The 23,335-nt window shown below is 47.2% G+C and overlaps 1 protein-coding gene across 4 annotated transcripts in view; it reads right to left on the bottom strand.

Annotated features, from left to right (window-relative positions):
- Positions 1-396: 396 nt before the first annotated feature.
- Positions 397-23,335, bottom strand: part of FSD2 (fibronectin type III and SPRY domain containing 2) — a 42,095-nt gene continuing 19,156 nt past the window's right edge. For 3 of the 4 annotated variants that reach the window (XM_070478284.1, XM_020906958.2, XM_070478285.1), the window contains 12 exons: positions 19,651-20,356; positions 19,409-19,504; positions 17,526-17,756; positions 16,306-16,328; positions 14,895-15,016; positions 11,882-12,037; positions 9,222-9,356; positions 8,340-8,490; positions 6,157-6,290; positions 4,943-5,075; positions 3,492-3,668; positions 397-1,333 (listed from right to left, as the gene is read on the bottom strand). In XM_070478284.1, coding sequence (XP_070334385.1) covers positions 1,081-1,333; positions 3,492-3,668; positions 4,943-5,075; positions 6,157-6,290; positions 8,340-8,490; positions 9,222-9,356; positions 11,882-12,037; positions 14,895-15,016; positions 16,306-16,328; positions 17,526-17,756; positions 19,409-19,504; positions 19,651-20,286 — 2,247 coding nt within the window. In that variant the 5' untranslated portion in view covers positions 20,287-20,356 and the 3' untranslated portion in view covers positions 397-1,080. The remainder of the gene's footprint in view (positions 1,334-3,491; positions 3,669-4,942; positions 5,076-6,156; positions 6,291-8,339; positions 8,491-9,221; positions 9,357-11,881; positions 12,038-14,894; positions 15,017-16,305; positions 16,329-17,525; positions 17,757-19,408; positions 19,505-19,650; positions 20,357-23,335) is intronic. The other variant, XM_070478286.1, reaches the window with a different exon arrangement.

Here is a 23,335-nt window from a genome sequence, read left to right as displayed (position 1 = left end):
TCAGGGAGATAGTGTGACTTTTCTAGGGTCTAAAGTAAAGTGGCTATAATAGCAATCAAACTTGGGCCTTCCAATTTCAGATATGGTTCTCTTTACCTTATAGGTCAGTTCCTAGAATCAGTTGCAACTACTAGTGTCTATGTTGACCAGACCTACAAGGGCCCCCCCGGCCCCACACCATGTCCCCAACATGCAGTGAAAGCAACACGTTTAGTAGTGTGACACCAGGAAGCACGTGATACTGCATCGTCACCAACCTGGCCACCAAGCCCCAAGCGCCCCTTTTCTGTCACACTGCCTCCCCTCCCATCTCCTGGTTGTAGGTCTTTTGCCACAGCTTGAACGAGCCCTGCCGTCCCTCACGTGTAGAGCAGTGATAGGCTGAAGAGCGGTGGGTGGATGAAAAAGAAGCTCTTTTATTCAACAGATATTCTGTGCACGTGTCAGCTCTCAGGGACTGAGTGCTGAACAAGACAGACACTGTCTTGCCTTTGTGGAGTCAGGCATTACAAAAGTCACTTCAAAATTAGAGAACATAAATACCATGAAGGAGAGGAACAGGTTTTTAGAAAGTACTTGATGGGAGAAACTTCACCACTCAGACTGCCACTGACCACTGGGAAAACGAGAACGCTGCTGAGAAGAGCATACGGCTTCCCTGGTTCTCTTTGCGGATGGCCTCTTCTCAAGCCAGTTCTTGGCCAACAAATGAGATGTCACAGGTGCTGGGGCAGCCAGAGCCACTAACATGAATCTTCCCTCCTCCTCCAAGCTCCGCAGGCCTTGGGGACTCAGATACTTTTCATATACACAAATAGACCAATGCAGTTTGACAACCTTAAAGACCTTTGAGTTTAGTTTGAGCCTTCATTTTAGAGCCAGGACTAGGACTGAGGAACCTGGCCTCACACAGATGGCAGTGCCCAGAATCCAATCAGGTGAAATGAACGCCAGCACGCCAGTCTGCCAGATAACATGAGCCATAAGTGACGTGCACGGTGCTTGAACGCCAAGTTCAGGCAGCTGAGGTGTGAGTGGCTGGGAGAGGGGTAGGTACCAAAGAGAGACAAGCGGAGTGGACTAATAGAAAGTGACATGCTCTGGCATCGAGATACCGTTGTGTATCTTCAGGCAGCCAGGCTTTTCCAGGGAAAAACAAGGATGCACAAACTGGTGAAGCTGACAGCTGAATGTATACAGATGCTGAGAAATGTCCACATTGAAAAATGACAACTTTGCATTTTCATAGTCTAACAGAATACCAATCTTCTTTGGGGGAACCGTTATTCTTATGTCTGGAGTCATCTTGTTGTGTAGAAATTCATACTTATGCCTGAAGATTAAATGTTGAGATAGCAAAGCTTCAGAAACTCTGTGGATGGGCTGTTTACAGAACATTTCAATTTTCAAATACTCCTATGATTATTGTTTTCCTTCATTAAATGACTATCAAAGTAACAGGCCATTTCTAAAACTATACATCTCTTTGTCCTAAGAAACTTACATTTCCAAACTCTTTTTGAGCAGCCACTTAACCTAGAAAACTTAACACACAGTATCATAAACTCATACTGCATCAAAATTTGTATAGAAATCATATGTTTAAAATGTGGATTTCAAGGTTCAGATGTGTAAATCCCCTGAAATAAATGACATTTGAAACAAGGAGTTTCATGATCTTTCATGCAGTAAACGAGGCCTTTACGTATAATCTGCACGTTACTGTGAGGCATCCCGTTCTTAAACTTTCAAACCAAGTGGGGTACCTGGGGGCCGTCACCACTCAGAACTGTATGCACTGGCACCCTCTCCTGCTGGGGGAGGGTTTCACCACGGAGTGAGGCTGTCTCTCCTGTGTGCTTTGGAAATGGCTGAAGCCAAAGCCAAGGGAATTGCCTGACGCTGCCCCACTATGGACATGTCAAGAGCTCTGTGGGCCAGCATGTGGGTCCACACAGTTGGGGTGAACACTTAAGAACACGCTGGAGCAAACCAGCCCGTTTCCATCCCAGTTCACCTTATTTTTTCTCAACAGCAGTCACCCTCTACTTCCCTCCCACCTCCTATAGAGTCTAAGACTGTGAGTCAGTAAGTGCAAGTCCTTCATTGTGAACACACACACACACACCCCGACATCTTTCCGAGGTGGGACTACAAACCTGCTCAAGCGCTCAGCTTTTGCCCTTCCTGTCCTACTCTGTCTTGCGTTTCCACCCTTTTAGCCTTACCCCTCCCACTCCACACAGATGCCCATGCTTCCTTTATGCCCCTTGTTCTTAGCTAAGAGAGGAGACTGATTTTTAGTCTTACTTCAGGCAGAATATTCAAAAACAGTGTGTGGCTCAGTGCACAGTGTTTCTTGCATTCTCCAAACTGGGTCTGAGGTCTAGCAGAGTGCATTTTAGACCTAATATCTTACAGGAGGAAGGTTGCTCTTCTCACCTTTGCTTGGGCATGGCAACATTTAACTAACCATGATCGAGGCTTCACTGCATGAAACATTAATAGGTTTCAGCAAGCTGAGGGTCAGAGGTCCCATAGTACAAATGATGCTGGAAAGGGGTGATAAAATTTTTTGCAATTTTTGAGATGGAGGGAGGTTGCACTCATGGCCTTCTAAGTCTGAAGTGTCTATTGGCCTGGGCTTTGTGGATTTTCCTCCATTAGAGGACAGAATGCTTTTAGCAGCAGAAGCAAACCAGAATTAATCATAACCATTAAGCTTCTGCCCACATCTACCAAAAAAGTTGCATTTGGGGCTTCAAGTCAAACTTCATTTAGTAACACTGAAGTTGAACATAAACGTAAAACTTAAACGTAAAACATAAACGTAAGACTTAGTGGTAAAGAATGCTGTCTTTGGAGCCAGATTACCTGGGTTTGAATCCAAGCCCTGAATCCATGTTGGCAGTGGCTCTGTGTAAAAAATCCACCTGCCAATGCAGGAAACGCAGTTTCCCTCTCTGGTCTGGAAAAGTCCCACATGCCATAGAGTAACTAAACCCGAGTGCTACGACTATTAAGCCTGCGGTCTAGAGCCCGGGAACCACAACTACTGAGCCCACAAGCTCTAGAGCCTGTGCTCCACAACAAGAGGAGCCAACACAATGGGAAGCCCACACACTGCAACTGGAGAGTAGCCCCTGCTCTGCGCAACTAGAGAAGAGCCCGAGAGGCAACGAAGACCCAGCAGCCAAAATAAGTAAATGGGATAACACAACTGTGAGAAGTAAATGAGACAGTATGTGTAAGGTTGTTGAGCAATGCTTAACACAGAATAAGCGCTCCATAAATTTTAGCTATTTTATCAAAAGTACCCAGAGCTGCTTTCTCTTTCTAGCTAGACTAGGGAAAGGGGCAGGAAATGAGTCCTGAAACATCTTGGTGTATTTTAGAAAACATAGCATGGCCCTTAGTTATTACAGTGAAAACCTCTCCCTCTATTCTTAGCAAAGCACGTTTTGATCTCGGGTACCCAGATTTCGCCTTACCCTGATGACGAAAATGTGTGCCTCATGCACCACGAGAGGCGGTTTGCCCCCAGGTCCTCCTGTCTGGGGACATCTTCAAAGGCCACACCCACCGTGTAGTCCAAACACTCGTCCACCTCCACCTCCCAGTAATGGCGCCCTCGGACTGGAATCAGGTTTCCCATGACTGCAGCACACCTGGTTTTAGAAAGTAGAAGTATGTGTCATTTGGGGTGACCCACGCCTGGCTGTGCAGGTGAGTGACACCAACTGCTGGGGTCAGTCAGTGAGTGGTCAGGAAGGGTGGAGGCAGGTGTTCAAACACTCCATTTGCAAGGTGGCACAACCTTTGCTCTCAAAGCTCAGCTGCCTGATGCTGAAGAGCAGAAGGTTAGTGCACTGCTGGTCACAGGTGAGGAGGAGACATGCCCACTCTGTGTGCTTTTTCAGCAACAGGGCTTTTACAGTAACAGAAAGGTTTAGTTCACTTGTTCCTTAAAAAAGAAAGAGACTGAGGACTTTCCTTGTGGTCCAGTGGTTAAGACTGTGCTCACCACGCAGGGGGCCCAGGTTCGATTCCTGCCCTGGAACTAAGAGTCCACGTGCTGCAGCTACAGCTCAGTGCACTAAATAAATAAATATTAAAAACAAATGAGCAAGGCCACAGGCCCAAACGGGTCACCCATCAGGGGCAGCTTAGTTACAGCTTTACCTACCCCTAAGTGGAATTTTAAACCAGTCAATAAGAACATTAGTTAGGTAATATCCCTGAGAGACCCCTGACCTTTCCTAAAGGAAAGTAACCTTACCACAGTTCACCTGCTTTAAAAAAAAATTTTTTTTAAAATTTTGTATTGGGGTAATAGCCAGGGAAGTTCCTTGGCCCCTATTTTAAGTCTTCTTTAAGTATTTGGAAAGAAGTAAGGTATAAATGGGGGCTTCCCAGGTGGCACCAGTGGTAAAGAACCATGGACAGAGGAGACTGATTGGACATGACTGAAGCAATTTAGCACTGCATGCAAGGTATTAATACATCATTTTGACCTTAAGTACTAAGTTCTGAAATTAGCATCAATCCAGACCAACAGGGCACATCTTTGATGGACACCCCTCCCTCAGGTCTTGCACCTGCAAGATCATCATTCCTTCTACCAGCTTTGGTTTTTCACCAGGAGTTTTGTTAGAAAGTATCGCCCAGTGGGAGAGAGAGCTCTGGGCTCCGCACTGAGGGGCTGGATCCTTGTTCTCCCACTGCTCTGGGAGCCCAGGACCCCACTCAGAGGCCACTTCTCCCCTTCTGACATTAGTCAGACTCCTACTACCCCTCCCCAGCCTCCCACCTTCCCTCATTTCTGGGAGTCAGAGCCTGAAGCCCCTTTCAAGGCTGCATCAGTCATAATCCACCTGTACCCAGATAACAGCACATATGAGGGAGGTTCATGAACTGTTCGGGTGAGGGGCTGATACAGTACCTGGTAAACTGGGTGTCGCTGGGGACTGGCTCCCTGGTGGGGCCTCTGCTCTCGCTTCGCACAACTGTGAGCCCATCTTTGGATACAGTAAGCCAGGGATGGCAGGTGTGCTCGTTCAGGGGGAAGTAGCTGCCTGCGAGGGGAGGAGGTACACAGAGAACCCCCGAGCCAATCACTCCACTGCTTTCTCCACGTTGCACTCCACACAGGCCGGGGCCTTACCACGCGCAGCCGGCATTAACTCCCTGTCCGACATTGGTGAGCCTGGACCTTGCCTGGTGATGCCCCTCCTGCTAATCATGATGGCAGTTTACATGGGTCGGGCATTACTGGGTGTCTAGTACTGAGCTAAGCGGTTTGTTGAGTCTTATCTTACTCACACCTTACAAGTATCCAGGTGTTAGTATTTCCATTTTGTAGAAGAGGAAGCAGAGGGGCAGGGTGGTCCTATCATCAGGTGATGACAGAACTCAAACTGGAACCCCAGAGATGTCCCTGGTGGCTAAGACTCCATGTTCCCAATGCAGGAGGCCTTGGTTTCATGCCTGGTCAGGGAAATAGACCCCATGTGTCACAACTGAGACCCAGTGCAGTCAAATAAATAAACACTTCAAAAAACAAAATAAAAATAAACATAAGGAATAAAAATAACAACAACAACAAAACACCCAAACCCCAAGCCCAGCTGATTCCAGTGGCTGCGCTCTTCACTGGGAGGCTGTAAATACCTGCAGGTGAGCAGGAATTTCTAACCTGCTTGCCAAGGGGAATAGGAATTGAGGGAATTATTAGTGATCAGTTTGACAAAGGTTAGCAAAATCCAACTTTCAATGAGGGCAGCAGAGAGAAGGGAGGAAATCATACAACCATCTCTGAATTATGGTTAAAACAAAGCACATAAAAAAAAAAAATGTTACAGAATGGGGATTTCCCTGGCAGTCCCTGGCTTCCAATGCAGGGCATGCGGGTTCCCTGTCTGGATGGGGAACCAAGTGCCCACATGATGGGTGGTGCGGCCAGAAAAAATAAAGTGGTCCCCTTCTGTAAAATGGGCCCCCAGGGCTTTGATTGCCCCTGAGTCCCTTCCTAGCCTGATTCGCCATGTGTTCGTATTAGTAAACATTTGTCGATTTTTCCAATGAAGTCACAGCAGTACTGGGTCTGCCACGAAGGGGTAACTCTGGGTCCAGTGAGTGTGTGGTGGGGGCACAGACCTGTGGTGTGGACGGTAGCGGGCTCACTCCTTGCGCTGGGGCCGCCCACGTTGAGGGCTCTCACATTGATGGTGTAGTTCTGTCGGGGCTGCAGCTGCACCAGGCACTCGCAGGTCGGAATGCCCACAACGGACCTGGGTGAGGAGGCATGCTGACATCACCCAGGGGCTGGGGCAGACAGACCCAAGCACCAGCCACTCCCCGCTGACCCCCAGCGGCAGCACAGGCAGGAGTGAGGTTCTCCTCAGTGCTCCCTCCCAATCGGGTCCCCTTTCCTCATTTTCTTGTATCCTTTCTGTCTGTGGCTCTTGCCCCTCCAAGCTCCCCACCCCGTGTCCCAGGCACCCAGCACTGCACTCAGTCTGTGTCTAATGCTGCATCAGTGGGGCGCGCATGCAGTTGAATCCAGTGTGTTTCAGCCTATCTGGCAGGGCCACAGCCTCTCTGAGGGCAGGGGCCAAGTACCACAAGCTGAGCACAGCGCTGGGCTCACAGCAGGCTCTCAGTCTGTGTTTATGAACAAATGATCTGACTAGAGCTGATATAGAGGGGCCCTCAGGGAAACTAAATGTAGCTGCTGCCCTCATAGTTTCCAGTCTAGAAGAAAAGCATTTCTCAAGCCAAAACTGGAAGAAATGTAAGATGGTAATATGACAAGTTGAAGGTGTATTAAGGAAGGTACACTAGCTGACAGGTGCTTTTGAGACGAACTCTGAAGAATGACTGGGAGGTAAATGGATAAGAAAGAGAATAGAGGAGACTTTTTCCTAGAAGAAGCATGTGCAAAGGCCCTGTGACAGGAAGAAGTATTGAAAGTAGAAGGAACTATTAATAAATATGACCCATGTGGGTGAGGGAGGGTGAGCTGGTGGGGATAAGCTGGACAGGCAAAAAGGGGCCAGAGCCAGTGAAGGAATTTTGTCTTCTTCAGGGATGCCATGATTCGATCTATACTAGGAGAGTAAGCACTGCCCAGGTCAACTCTGTCCCTGACCAGCCTTCTGATGACCCCCAGTGTAAAGGGTTTAAAGTATCAGTACAAGTTGCAAAGGAAATCCAAACCATTTGGTGGGGGGGTTCAGACCACTGAACTCCCTTCCCTGCTCCTGAGGATCCCTGGAAGTAAATAACCCAGGTTAGCAAGCCCTGATGTGGTTGTGGACACATGAATTCTACCTGGGACAAATAGGCTGGGGGTCGGGGGGGACAGATGGCTAGGTCCCAAGCCCTGAATTTAGTGTAGAAGAATCTGTCTCCCTGACAGTTGACACCAACCCCTCCTCCTCCATTTCTCTAAAGTTGAGTTGGTGCACAGTAGGGCAGCCCCTGGACTTTGCTGCCTTTCATAAGCTTCTGGACTGCCTCGTCATAATCCAGAGGCCTAGCCATAATTCCTCCACTGTACACAGCTGTAGACTTGTACGATCTGCAGGCCCTTGTGGTTCCTGAGTCCAGCCCTCTTCTGGCTGTGAAATCCTCCAGATCTCTGCCAACCAGAGGGGAACATGAGCCTCCAGATAGCTGGCCACCAGGGACATGTTTTTTTGTACGTTGAATTCAATTCTCTTTCATTTCTGCTTCTCTTGGTTCTTTCTCCTCCTCAAGTTTCAGCCAGGTGGGTTTCTTGGCTCCTCCAGTGCAGGAAGCTCACTCCTGCCCAGAAGCCAGGCTTTGCCTGCATCCACTCTTCTCAGGCCTCCTCCCTTCCCATCTATCTGGTCTCAGTTCAAATGTCTACTCGCTCCAAAGTAAGCCTCCACCTCCACTGCATTCCCTATTTCATTGCATTTCTTTTCCCTTCATGTTACTGTCTGTCTTAAGCATTTATTTTCTTGGTTTTTGTCTATTTCCCCCAACTTAGACTGTCAGCTCTGTCAGGGTGGGGAATTTGTCTCTCTGGGTCACCAGCGCCCAGGCACCATCTGTACACTCAATACTTGTTGAATGAATAATGGGAAACCCTGGTTGGGCTAAGAAAGCAAACCTGAGGTTTACCACTTATTCACTTCTTCACTCATCTATCATTTACCTTCAATCACAACGTTTCAGTTACTTCTCATGAAACTAAGCAATCTAAAATCAAGGTTCCTGTGTTTAACCTTCTCTCCAGATGCCACACTTTTCCTAAGCGTTGTCACTGTGTTGAGGCCTCTCGTGCCTAGCCAACGCCCCTTGTGACTCACTCAGTTACACCCGAGGCCCCCGGCGTCTCTGCCTGGCTCAGCTCCACCGTGTATGAGTCCACAGGGTTCAGGTTTCCAGACTCCCAGGAGATGAGCGCAGCCTCCTCGCAGCTCCTTATCTCTTTGCTTTTTATAATGGGGGGACAAGGCGCTAAATGCAGGGGAAATGGAGAGAGGAATAACCCTTCTGTTCACATCCAGCCTCGTGCTCCAGAACACAGCACATATCACAAGCCCTCTCTTCCTACAAGAGGTTCAGTGCAATAAAAGGCAAACCCGGTATTTCAGCCTAGACAATCATGTCCTCCTCCAAATTCCTATGTTGGAACCTACTCTCCAATGTGATGATACCTGGAGTCTCCCAGAAGTGCCTCGGTCCTGAGGGTTGAAGGGGTTTATTATACAAGGAAACCCAATGAACGCTCTTGCCCAGTTCCATCATAGGAGGACACCGCAAAAAAAGGCCACTCTGAACCAGGAAGTGTCCTCCCTAGACACTGAACCTGCTGGCACCTTGATCTTGGACTGCCCAGTCTCCAGAACCACAGAAATAAATCTCTGTTGTTTATAAGCCATCCAATGTGCAGCATTCTAACAGCCCAAAGGAGCACCAGGGAATCACTTGCAGATATTTCTGGAGTGGAGGATGGCTGCATGTGTGTCTGTGAAACTGGGTCCAAGGGCAGTGCTTTATCTTCTTTTGAGACCAACTGTGAAAAAATGTCCCTGCCATATCAGACATACAGATTTGGTGTACTAAATAAAAGGAAAGAAGTGCCAAGCTATTCCTGTCCTTCCAAGTGACATCAAAGCCCTGCCCCCATCAAGAAAGCCGAGACTTCCGGGTCCCCTTCAGTGAAGGTCCTACAAGTGGCCCCTTACCTGTCATGTACACCGCACGCTCACTGGTGGGGCTGAGGCCGGCCCTGTTCTGAGCTGTGACCCAAAATTCATACTGCGTGTTTGGCAACAGGTTTGTCACTGAGCAGTATGTTTCTTTGACAGTCATTGTAAACTCTGGGGGAAAAAATGATAGGATTTAAAGCCTAGAACTTCCCTGGTAGTCCAGTGGTTAGGAATCTATCTGCAAATGCAGGGGACACCAGTTTGATCCCTGGTCTGGGAGGATTTCATGTGCTGCGGGGCAACTCGGCTCATGTGCCACAACTACTGAGCCTGTGCTCTAGAGCCCTGAGCCACAACAAGAGAAGCCACCACAATGAGAAGTCTGCATACCACAACTAGAGGGCAGCCCCCACTCGCTGCAACTAGAGAAAGCCTGTGCACAGCAAAAAGACCTAGCACAAACATAAATAAATAAATGGAATTCAACCCCAAATAGGTCAACTGGCTCCAAGTTCATTGCACTATAATCTATTTTCCCTGAGGTAGATACAGAACTGGCTACCAATCCCCATCGGCTGTGTATGCATGCCCCTCTGCAATGAGACTGCTGACCCTTCCATTGAGAGGACTGGTCTTTCCCATTATCCATTGCAGCTGGACTTAACCACGTGACTTTCTTTGGGCAACGGGACCACTTCAAACATGGTGCAAGAGAGGTTTGGGCAGTGCTGGGGCATGGGCTCCTTGTCCTCTTCCTGCCAGGAATGCTTCCACTTCCATGGAATGACCTGGACCAGCCTCCTGAAGAATGTGATCATGATGTGAACAGAGGCCCCCAGCATTGCAGTGGATGCCCTAGACATAACAGCAAGGCCATCCTAGCCTGTCCAGACCCACCCAAGCTGGTCCAGACTAGAACTATCTAGTTCATAGAATTATAATAAATTCTATCTAATTCATAGGATTGGATATAGTTTATAATAAAACTATCCAATTCATAGAATTATAATAAATAGTAAATGTAATTTAAAAAGTTGAAGTATCATTGATTTACAATATTAGTTTCAGGTGTACAACACAGTGATTCAATATTTCTATATATTCCATTTAAAGTTATCATAAAATATTGTATATATTCCCTGTGCTGTACAATATTGCCTTGTAGTTTATTTATTTTATACATAGTAGTTTGTACCTCTTAATTCCCTACTACTATCCTGCCCCTCGAAACAAATGAATGAACATAAAGTTTGTCATTTTTAGCTTATATGTTGGGTATACGTGTGTGTCGGGGGGTGTTGTTACACAGAAAAAGCTAACTGATACACCTCTAAACATGCCCAGACTCTTAAGGCAGTGACAGGTCATTAATCCACTCTCTGATATCAGTTCCTTTGTAACAAAGTGCTCATTGAAAAGATCTTTACTAGGATGTCCCCAGTAGTCTGGTGGTTAAGACTTCACCTTCCAATGCAGGGGGTGCAGGTTCGATCCCACATGCCTTAAGGCCAAAAAATCAAAACATGAAACAGAAATAATATTGTAACAAACTCAATAAAGACTTTAAAAAATTTTAAAAATGTGATCAAGACATTAAAAAAAAAAAAAGATCTTTATCAATCACCAGGACAAAGCCCCCTAACAATGGCATTTTCTGCAGAGGGTGCCAACAGGGCTGGTTTGTAGCAAAAACTGCTATGAATCAGATCTGACTTTCTGGTCCTCAATCTCCCCTCCCATGCCCTCTTTAGTCCTTATTCTCTCCCTCATCATGGATTAAAGTTATCTTTCTCAAGGACTCCCATTCCTTCCTAACCCCTGGGCAGACAAATCATCCTCATCTTTGGCATTCAGAAACCTTTTATCTGCATGGACTAGTACAAGGTGAAGAGCTCCAGGCAGGGTGCCTGTGGACTCAATTCTCATTCCAGTTCTGCCATAACTTACGGTGTCCCCACGTGTCCGCTCATCTCTCTCTAGGTCAGCCATAAGATGGAGAGCTCTGAATCCCTTTCCCACAGTCTTGCTCTGACCCCATGCACACAGAACAGTCCCGGCCAGGCCCTGATCCTTCAGATGCTCAGCTGGAGCTCCTCGGCTGTCTGGCCCCCTTCTCAACAGGAGACTGGCTTGTCTACAAAGAGGGGACATCTCCCTCAGCCCTAACCCTGTGCCAGCCAGCTCCACTGCCCTGGGAAAAGGATGGGCTGAGGGCTGCATGCAGTGGAGGCCAGGGCCTTTCCACCTAGGAATGTGGGTCAGATTAGCAGCAGCCCTTCCAGGCTGCAGAGCCCTCCTCAGCCCCCTGGGGGTCTGCAGACTAACCTCCCCCTCAGGTTCTCCCAACACAGGGGACCTCAAGGAAAGCCCAGCCACCCTCGCATGCCAGGACCTGCTAGAACCCAGCCAGTCCCACTGGGCTTCCTCGAGGAGGGGTGTCCCCATGCGTCCTGCACATGGTGCAGCTAGAGACCCATCATCCCCAGGACAACCCTGATCTGATGGCTGTGGATACACTCCACGTATCTGAGCCCTATGATTCTCCCCAGCCAGGCCCCAACTTGCCTTCCCAGCCCTTCCTGCCATGCTCACCTGCCTGCACGACATCCTGCAAGGAGCTAGGTGTGCAGATTCACCCCATCGCTACCTCCCCAGGGCCCATGCTGGAGCTTGTTTCTGCTCCTGGCAGACCGCACCTGTTTGCTCCTTCCCAGGCGAGCCATCCTGCACTGGCCGGTAGGACAGCCGATAGCTCTCCACGGTGTCATCGGAGTACAAGCTCCAACACACTCGGACTGAGGAACCCGTGGCTGAGTTAGGGGCCTGTGGGTTTATCACTGGAGCAGAAGGAGCTAGAAGAGCAAAAGGGAGGAAAACAAAGACAAGTGAGGAGCCGTCAGTTAGAGGCACCAGATGGGAACGGCTGCTTTTACAGGACAATCCATCCCTCAAAGCGTGCCATAGGCTTCAGAGATGGGACAGGCAGCCCAGGTGGCCGGGGGGGAGGCCAGACCCCCCAACCAGGAGCCTCAGTAAGAACCGGTTGTGTGCATCTTGCTCTGACCAACCCACATGAGCTGGGGGAGGCGGGGTTGTTTGCGTCTCAGGCTGGGGTGTTTGCAAGTCCTGCCCGAGGGAGGGATGGGTCCTTGGACTCCACCACACCATCCAAAGAGGCAGGATGGCCAGGATCACAGCACTACTGCCCTCAGTCCTACAGTGAACAGAGGAGGGAAAGAGCCTGCCACAACTGGCTCCTTCATTATGATTTCATTACGATGATAGATGATTAGGTTTGGAAACACTGTGCTTTTTCAGAACCAACTTTTTTTTTTGGACTGCGCTGTCTTCATTTTGGCACGGGGGCTTCTCTAGTTGTGGCATGGAGGCTCCAGAGCACATGGGCTCAGTAGTTCAGAATCAAACTTGCGTCCTCTGCATTGGAGGTGGGTTTTTAAAATTATTTACTTATTTATTTATGGCTGTGTTGGGTCTTTGTTGCGGCACAGGCTTTTCCCTAGCTGTGGCAAGTGCTTGGGCTATTCTCATTGCGGTGGCTTCTCTTATTGTGGCGCACAGGCTCTAGGGCACACTGGCTTCAGCAGTTGCAGCACGTGGGCTCCGTAGTTATGTCTTCTGGGCTCTGGAGCACAGGCTCAGTAGTTGTGGGGCATGGGCTTAGTTGCTCTGTGGCATGTGGGATCTTCTTGACCCAAGGATCGAACCTGTGCTTCCTGCATTGGCAGGCGGATTCTTGACCGCTGAGCAACCAGAGAAGCCCTGGAAGGCGGATTCTTAACCAGGGGCTCACAAGGGAAGTCCCCAGAACCAACTTCTTTCGAGCCCATCTACTGAGTTAATACTTTTCTTCTCTGTGGGTTAATAATTCTTCCTACCCCACCCCCACACACATCCAAGAAACATTCCTTGTTTGTCTTCCGTAATTCGTCACCCATGGCAGCATCTCCTTCCATCCGGGGCTTTCAAGAACATCCTTATTTTCAAATTCTGAAATTGTTCAGACCAGGTAGGACTTCATGGAATGTACTCAGCTTTTCCTTGCTGGTTAGGGGGTGGAAAGCCCCTAACATGACAAAAGTGAGAAGAGAAAGACCCTGTATCCCTACGTGATGTAGCTCAGGATGCACAGCAGATGCCCTGTTATACCCTGCAAAGAAGAGTCCCCTCTGGGGAGGCAGTAAGAAGAGGGATGGCCCTGGATACAGGCTGGGGGCTGATGATCTGCCTGGGACCCGGACACAGGAGGGTGGGGAGAAACCACCACTATGTGTCTCAAGCACTGACTTAGGCAATAGTGCCTTCCCTTCCAAATGACTGGGTCTGATTATTTGGGCAATACCGTCCTGAGACAATCTAAAGGACTTCACAGCTCAGCGAAATCTCTCTTCAACCTGGGGAGTCTAAGAATGGCCTCCAAGACTCCAATTAAGGATGTTCATTGTAGTATGGTTTATAAGGATGGAAAACCTAGAAGCATCTTGGCACCAACAGTTGAGGATTAAGGTATACAGCCATTAAAATGATGTCGCAGAAAAATTTATCAGTGAGAATTAAGTACACAGATTAAGGTATAGAGCCATTAAATGATGTCATCGAAAAATTTATCAGTACAAAATAATATTCATCACAAATGTTTTGCTAGGGAAAAAAAAAGCAGATTATAAAACAGGATGATTTCATTTTTATTAAAAAAAAAAAAACACTTGTGTAAAGGAAAAACCTAGGACTTCCCTGGTGGTTCAATGGTTGTGAATCTGCTTGTCAGTTTAGGGGACATGGGTTTGATCCATGGTCCAGGAAGATTCCACACGCTGTAGGGCACCTAGGCCCATGTGCCACAACTACTAAGCCCATGCTCTAGAGCCCATGAATCTGTGCTCCACAAAAGAAGCCACTGCAACAAGAAGCCTGTGCACTGCAACCAGAGAATAGCCCCTGCTTGCTGCCACTACAGAAAGCCTGCACGCAGCAATGAAGACCCAGCGCAGCCAAAAATTAATTTTTTAAAAGATTGTAAAAAAGTCTTTTGAAGAAGGAAAACCTAAAATGATAAAATAAAACATTTTTCATAACGTTCCTGGGTGTTGCTGGATGAGAAAGGAAAGATGATATTAAATTCTAGTATCAGTCTTAAAAAATGAGTCCTCACAATAAGATTTTTAAGAGCTACCTGGCACCATGTGACATGCTATACATCCATTACTTATTTATTTCTCACCATGTCCTCATGAGTCATTGTTATGTCCATTTTACCAAGGAAACCAAGGCTCAGAGAGGTTAGGTAAGTTGTCTAGGGTCACATAGGTAGGAAGTAGCAGGGCTGGGATTCTCGCCAGCTCCATAGGATTCCAAAATCCATCTCTTAATCCTATGCTAAAAACAACCACTTGAGAGGGACATAAATACAACATTCAAGGAAATAAACTTTGGGACACTTGTTTGGAGTAAGATAGGCTGATGGGGGCCGGATGCTGGCCCCCAGGAGAGGGAGGGGGGGTATTTACCCTGGGAAGGCCAACCTCTGTTTTCACCCTTACAAGCCATAAAGACATAAACAGGAAGCTCATGCAGCTGGTGGGGGAAAATGCCTGTTTCTAGATCTTTACGATTTTTTTTTTAGCCATCAAAGTTTTTAACTCAAAGCTCAGGGAAATTGGTGTCAAGTATGCACCTAGGTGAGACACACACCTGGGATGGTGTTAATGGAGCCCATCAGCTCCTCCACATCAGAGAAATCCAAGGTCTGGTCTTCAAAGTCAGGCTGCGCTGAGATCTCCACATCTGTTTTTGTTTGCAGGAATTTTCCGAGTCTATCGGTATAAAAAGACACACTAACAAGAATGGAGGGATACTCTTCCCCAGGGTCACTAGTGAGCAGCAATGAGGGCCTCTTTACTGAACTATTTTTTAAAATAATCATTTTATTTTTGGCTGCACCAGGTGGCATGTGGGATCTTAGTTCCCCAACCAGGAATCGAATGAACCTGTACCCTCTGCATTGGAAATGTGGAGTCTTAACCATTGGACCTGCCAGGGAAGTCCCTAGCTGAACTCTTATTTCCTTATTTTAAAATGCTGCGGGCGGCCTTCTGGCCTATGCTTCAGTGACTGACCTATGAAGTCACTGGAGGGGATAGGTGTGGCTGGTTTACACCTTTGAGGAGAGAAGGGGTAGGGTCATGTCAGAGGGTGGGGGTCTGGCGGATGTGGGCCAAAAAGCCCCAGATCCACACCTTCTGGAAGATCCTTAGATGCTGACCTGGGAGCTCCCACCTCCACACCACCCCAGGACCCAGAGACACACAACCTCTCCACATGGTCAAGTACCCTAAAGTCGATGAGCATGAACTGGGGCTCTGGGTCTTCTGCACCTGCTCCCAGCTGTCACAGGGTTTGTAAGGAGCAGAGGCAGAATTTGAAACCATGTCTATCTTTTGCCAAAGCTTCTGATCTTAACCCTGACATTATTAAACTTCACTGTTTGTGTTGCTTTACAGACATTGTCTGATTTTATTCCCACAAAGTTATCCCTGTTTTTCAGTAAGGAAGGTGAGTCCTAGACTGGTTGGACTTGCCCAAGGTCATGGGGGTATCAGGATTTAAATTCCTGTCTGACTCCATAATGTGCATGCTTTCTGCAGCACACAGTCTGGGTCCTGGCTTAGCTGGGGGACGCTGGGGACACTCTGACTTTTTTGCTTTTTGACCACGTGGCATGTGGGATCATAGTTCCCCAAACAGGGCTCGACCCACGTCCCCTGCAGTGGAAGTGTGGAGTCTTAGTCACTGGAACACCAGGGAAGTCCCACTCTCTGGATCTCTGTTACTCCTGGTGAAAGGAGGGGTTCGGGGAAACCCCACCCCGGCTTGAAGGCTGAGTCTCACCATATGCTCCCTTCCAGCTCTGAGATTCTAAGATTTAGTACCAGAGGGTCCCTGTGGTCCCACACTGTCACTCCAAAGCCAGTGCTATTTACTCTTGGGGCAGACACAAAAGCTGAACCTGGGAGCATATAACCAAGGGGAACTGATACCTAGTCAGGTATCTAGAGGTAAAAGGGACAGAAAAAGAAAATACATGTCAGAACAAAAGTATTACCTGTCAGCCATAGCCACAGCATCCTAAAAAGGAGGAGAAAGAGAAAAAAATATTAAACTGATTTTGGAAATAAATTTCTTTTTCAAACTATATAATAATATAAATGTATCTTAAAACTTGGAAGTTAGTAGAAGAGAAAAATCAGCCACTTTCACACCCTAAACAAAAATGACTCTTATGACGTCTGCAGTTTCTTCCCATTAACATGACGTGAGCATGTTTGCAGGTGACAAATGGTCTTGGGGATCATCAATTTGAAAGACTGCATCATGGTTCATTGAATGGGAACTCCATCATTTACTTTATTGTTATACATTTTGGCTGTTTCTAATTTCTCACTACTATAAATAACAGAGAAGACATACTCATATATCTCACTTTCTCCACATTCTAGATTATGTCTGTGAGCTATAGTGATACTGTGGACAAATTGGTTCAAAAGGTCTGAGCGTTGAGGGCTCTGACGGTGGCTGCCAACCTGCTGTTCAGGTTCCATCACACACCCCGCCCTCACCCCAGGCATGGCAGGAGGGAGGGGCTGTGGGGCTTGGAGGACCACTATGGGCATGGCCAATGGAAAGGGCATATTTGGCAACTAGGAAGCTCTGGAGGCTAGGGGCCCCTCCCTCACATCCTGGATCCCACGTCTGCCCCACATTCCTGTGGGACCCTAAAGAAAGGAGACCCCAGCTCTGGCTGAGATTGAAATTCCCAGTCTGGCTGCATGGGGACTTGGAGTCAGATTGAGGAGGATTTTAAGGACTTTTTTTTGCATGTCTGAACTTATGAACTAAGATGTCTAACAGCGGCACTTGTAACTGAGAAACAGGAGGTACCTTTCTAGCCTGGACATCTTTCTCCCCCGACCTCTGAGAGATCATCTGAGATGGACAGAAAAGTCCCAGAGTCCTGTTTTTGCCCCACTCCACGGTGAGAGCACCTATCTCTGGGTAACCAGGACAGAGGAAGACAGACTCTGGTGTTTAGCTGAGCAGTTGTGGAGGGGAGGGTCAGCTGTGTACGAGCCTGCTTGGCTACCCACAGTGAAGCTGTGCAGTGAGATGGGGGATGTGTTGTCATGGTTACACATTCAGTGGAATCAGATGGATGCTGACCATGAAAGTTGGTTCCAACCCCTCCAGGCAGAGAGGGGACAATCTAACCTACTCGGGCCATGACTGTCATTCCAGTTCATTATTTCATTTCACTTCATTACTGACCTTTATGAAATCAACCTTCTCTTCGTGACACATCTCCTCTATTGTTTCCATCAGCTCTTTGCAGGTGTCAAGATTTTCTCCACAGTTGACCAGCTGTCCATACAAGGCTTCCAGCTTCTCTTTCTTTTTCTCCCCTAGAGCTTGTATTTTTTCTTCATATTTTTGAGAAAGTGTTTCCAAGATCTCGTTGTAATGAGACTCAAAGTTTTGTTCTTGTCTTCCAAAATTCTCCTGTAAGATATAGTTGATCTCAGCTGTCATTTCAGTGCATGTATGTTGACTATAGAGTCATTTGGGGCATGAAAATGTATCTACTCAGAGATGTTTTGGTCCCTCCCTGTTAATCTTATTGTCTCTTGTCAGGATGCTGAGGTGGACAAAGGTGGAATTAGGACCAGGAGTCTCCAGCTAGAATCCCAGGGATAATCTTAACAAGCAGTATTGCTTTCTTTGCTGGTGGCATTTTACAATCCTCTTCCCCATACCCCACCCACCTCTGGTGTAGCCACTGCCCATCACCATGACAACCGACCCAGAAGATTATCATGATTATCATTACTGTAATGAGTCTGCCACTGGAACTCTGGACCTTAACATGAAGACGTCTGCCCTGGAAGAGTCGTACCTAACTTGCTTTCCCTCTTGAGCTCTCAACATCTCATGACACTCACCTCCACTCCTTGATGGTTGAATTATACAAACATCAGGATCACACAGACCCTCATAACAACCAAGAAAAAGATGCAGGGGGAGGGGAATAACCCAGGTGGTGCTGCCTAATAGATCAGAAAAAGCAGGAAGACAGTGAGAGGGCTGTGCCAGTATTTAATCCTAGAGTGCAATGAATGGGAAATATTATTTAAATTTTATCAACTCCTGGTCCCCCTTAGACTGGAAACCCAGGACAGCTCTGCAGTTCAGGGAGTATTTAGTCTTATCAATCATTCAGGGAGTATTTACTGAGTATTGACTGTGTATGTAAGACTTGCTCGGAATGCTGGAAGAGAGGGAGAAGCGGTAGGTGACCGCCACCAGTGCTGAGTGTAAAGGAAGAGGTCAGAGTCCTCACAGAGGGTGGAGACACTGTTAACTGAGAGCAGTGGGTGGCACGGAGTGTAGGTGCTTTTTCCTGGCTGCTGTACACTTACCCTCCTGTCACCCCCACCCAATGCTTAGATGTGGAAGGGCTGGTCCCTTCCCTGTGTCTTCCATAGGAAATTAGTGCAACAGCTCCCCTCCCTTTTAAGACTGGGGGTGGGGAGGGAAGTCTAGCTTCATGGGAAAGGAACCCAGGGCTTAGTTCATTCACACAAGATGCTCCCATTGATGCAATCTGAGGCTGCATTAACAGAGGTCGAGCACCCACATGAAGGGAGGGGACATAGGAAGTCCTCTGGTCCCCTTCCGGGCTACCTCATCCGGATGGCTAGGTTGTGTGCTGGTGTCAAGCAGTAGATGATACACCACCAGGCACACCCAGGGAACTGTGACACGTTTGGTGACAGGCACAGAAATTTATTGGCTATGTGAGAAACAGGTACCATCTAAGGAAAAGAAGACATCAGTGAAACGATGGGTGTCTTGCAATGTCTGTTTGGCTGGCCCATGAAAGAGTCCTAACTTATAGTGAGGGTGGAGACATGAAGATACTGAAGACCCAGCCCATGAGAGCTAACAGTTCAGTAAGGAATGCTGCCAGGTAATTGGTTCCACAGGTTTATGCCCCTGCGCTACAGGAAGGCAGACAGAGGGCTGAGGGAACAGGAGCTGCAACAACACCATACATTCCAAGAAACAGGTTCCCTAATTCATACCAGACACAGCTGCTGACTCAACCACTCACAGCTGCATGTATCTGATGGAGTCACTGAGCATGCTCTTACCTCCACCGTGATGAAAACCTCTTCTAAGTGACTTGCAAAGTTTTCCATCTCAATAATTTGCTTTTCCAACTTGTACATATTTTTGTGAATTTCATCCTGTCAAATAGAGGATCCCAAGAAGGCATTAACACTATATTTTCTTTTTCTCTTTCGTAGAAGGCATTTTAGATTCATCCCCTGCCTTCATACTTGAGATACAAATACAATCTCAACAGAAAGAAGACCTAAGCAGACCTGCTTACCTTGGCGCTCTCCAGGGCTTTACTGAGCGGGGTCACCTCATGCTGCTTGTGTTCATCCTGATCCTTCTCTGATGCTCTTATTGGAGTTTTGCAAGTGACACAGAAGACGTCAGCTGCTTCTTCCTCGTCCTCCTCCTCTGGGATGACGTAGCACTCATACTCCTCGCTGGCACGGCCGTGGCTGTACCTATAGGCTTCCCGCAAGTCCTGGCACTGGCCTACTGAGCCCCAGCCCATGAAGCCCAGGTCCTCACCCTGAGCCGCCTCACCAGTAAGTCTCCAGTCTCTCTGCTCACTCCCCATCATCATATAAGAAGGATATTCTGAAACCTCTATTCTGGGTGTGTTTTCCTCAATAAACTCATCCCCTAATTCGTGATCATCTTCAAGTCCATAGAGATGGACAAGTTCATCCACTTCCTCTCCAAGGTCTCTCTGAGCCTTCCCTTTCACGCCCCCTCTCATGGGCTCATGGGTCATTTCAGCTTGGACACCTTCTCTTCTCATCCGAGTACTCTCTTCTGGGAAGATCTGCAGTCTGTCTTCAGAGTCATACAGATCCATGTGATAGAAGCGGAAATCCTTAGAAGCAGCAGACCTGCCCAGCCCTGGTGCCTCCCCAGCTCCCTCCTCCATCGCAGCTCCAGGCAGCTCCTCTGTACAAGGAGGACTCTTCCTGGACAGTCCTTAGTGGATCTCCTGGGTCCTAGAACACAAAACCCCATTTCTGAGAAGGTCGTTGCAGCAGATGGTTATTTCATTGGGCTCAACTCATTCGCATTAAAAAAAAAAAAATCTCATCTGAGCATCTCAGTCGTAGTTTCACTTTAAACAATCTGTTAGGAAAGGTTTGCTTTCTGCAGGAGGATGGACTTCCTGAAGCTCCAATACTTTGGCCACCTGATGCCAAGAGCTGACTCATTGGAAAAGACCCTGATGCTGGGAAAGATTGAGGGCAGGAGGAGAAGGCGGCGACAGAGAATGAGATGGTTGGATGGCATCACTGACTCAATGGACATGAGTTTGAGCAAACTCTAGGGAATAATGAAGGACAGGGAAGCCTGGCACACTACAGTCCACAGAGTTGCAAAGAGTCAGACACAACTGAGCAACTATACAACGACAACAAAGCTTAAAAGAGACAGGAGAAATTATGAACAAAAATATAAATTGGGGGCTTCCCTGGGTGGCTCAGTGGTAGAATGCCAATGCAGGACACACGGGTTCAATACCTGATCCTGGAAGATCCCGTATGCTGCACAGCAACATGCGAGCCCATGTGTGAGCCCGTGACCACAACTACTGAAGCCTGCATGCACTAGAGCCCATGATCCCAGACGCCACGCAGTGAGAAGCCCGTGACCACAACTACTGAAGCCCGCGTGCGCTAGAGCCCATGATCCGAGACGCCACACAGTGAGAAGCCCGTGACTGCAACTACTGAAGACCGCGTGCGCTAGAGCCCATGATCCCAGACACCAAGCAGTGAGAAGCCCGTGACCGCAACTACTGAAGCCCGCGTGCGCTAGGGCCCATGATCCCAGACGCCACGCAGTGAGAAGCCCGTGACCGCAACTACTGAAGCCCGTGTGCTAGAGCCCATGATCGAGACGCCACGCAGTGAGAAGCCCATGCATCACAACTAGAGAGTAGCCCCTACTTGCTGCAACTAGAGAAAGCCTGCACAGCAATGAAGAAACAGCATAGCCAAAATAAATAAATAATTAAATATTTAAAAAAAAACAACTAACTGAGCAGCTCAGTTGCAGTTTCACTTTAAACAATCTGTAAAGAAAGGTTTGCTTTCTACAGGACTATGGGCTTCTAAAGCTTAAAAGAGACAGGAGGAAAAAAAAAAGAGACAGGAGAAATTATGAAAAAAACAAACAAACCATTAGTTGATTTGATTAACAAATGATCTCTATACATTTAAAAACCTAAAAAATCCCAAAAGGCAAAATAATAGGAAGTGTTTCAGGCAATTATTATTAAATAAATTATGTAAATTAATTGAAAAGAAAAATCTCAGTAGTAAGGAATATTCACAAAATAATTTCCTTTGCATATACTGTTACCTATGCAAAACCATTTGGAAAATAGTTCATCCTTATGAGTAACAGGGGCTTCCCCAATGATTCAGTGGGTAAACAATCCACCTGCAATGCAGGAGACACAGCAGATGTAGAAGACTTGAGTTTGATCCCTGGGTCGGGAATATCCCCTGGAGGAGGAAATGGCAACCCACTCCTGTATTCTTGCCTGGAAAATTCCCATGGACAGAGGAGCCTGGCGGGCTGCAAAGCGTCAGACATGACTGAGCACATAAACTCATGTATGAATAATAGAGAATAAACATGGAGACGATGTTTTGCCTTTCAAACCCCAAGACTAGGGAAGGATCCATGAAGTGAATACTCTTACATGTTGTTGGTTAGAATGTACACGTTCCACCTTTCTGGAGAGTGAATGTGGCAACATGGATCAAGAGCCTTAGAGATGTTCACACCACTCAGGGACTTCCCTGGTGGTCCAGTGGTTAAGATTCTATGCTTCTAGTGCAGGTGGTGCAGGTTTGATCCTTGGTGGAGGAATTAAGATCCCACATGCTGCACAGCCAAAGATAAAAAACAGTTCACACTTTCTAACCTAATAGACCTTTTCTAGGATCCTAAAGAAAAAAATCTCAAATATAGCAGAAAACATTATTTCTATATAAAAATGTCCACCACAAATTTTTTTATAATAGCCAAAAAATAAAAACTGTAAAGCCCTAATAATTAGGAGAATCATAAAAAAACTAGAATATGCATACCCTGTAAAATATAATGTAGCCTTTAAAATGTTAGGGAGAGCAAAGGATACCTTGGGGAAAGACTTATAATACGATACTAAGTAAAATAAACAGAGTACTCACTATATATAGACTATGAGGCCTACTATTTTAATGGAAGTGCATAAAATCTAGAAATAAATAATAATAACAACAGCAAATACAGTATCAGTAGTAGCTACTGCATGTTGAGCACTTACTGTGTATTTTCTCCTGTGCTAGGCAGTTAATTAATTTTTTTTAGCCACAGGGCATGTGAGATCTTAGCTCACAGTCTAGGGATCGAACCTGTGCTCCCTGCAGTGGAAGTGCAAAGTCTGAACCACTGGACCACCAGGGAAGTCCTTGTGCTAAGAAATTTTACATACATTTTTTTGTGCGGTAGCTACTACTATTATCCCCATTTTACAGACTGGGAAACAATTGACTCCCAGAGGGTATCTTGTGCAAGGAAGGTCACATGGCTAGTAAGTTGTTGAACTGGGATTTGAATCTGAGTGTGTGTAGTGGCCATGAAACTGAGCCTCACAGACATCCAATTGTAGGGGCCATAACCAGGGGTTTCAGCTATACTCTGAAAGTCACTGTCACATTTGCATGGGGAACACACTTCCTGTTGGCAACTCCCATCCGATGACAAAGGCAGGGACACCAAGGCAGATCCATTTCTGATTGACACAAACTATTCTGGTGGCAAATCTTGGCTGCAGGACTTCTTGACAGCCATGCCAGACCTCTCCTAGAGTGTGTGGTAGGCTAGGACAGTTCTCCAAACCTTCCTTCCTTCTATCCATATCTGACCCCAGCCTTTCCTATTTTTTTCCCCTTTATAATCTCACACAATAAAACAGTGTG

The sequence above is a fragment of the Odocoileus virginianus genome, chromosome 16, assembly GCF_023699985.2.
Source record: "Odocoileus virginianus isolate 20LAN1187 ecotype Illinois chromosome 16, Ovbor_1.2, whole genome shotgun sequence".
Lineage (NCBI taxonomy): Eukaryota > Metazoa > Chordata > Mammalia > Artiodactyla > Cervidae > Odocoileus > Odocoileus virginianus.
Note: the sequence above shows the minus strand (reverse complement) of the source record. Positions and strands in the feature narration are given on the sequence as shown.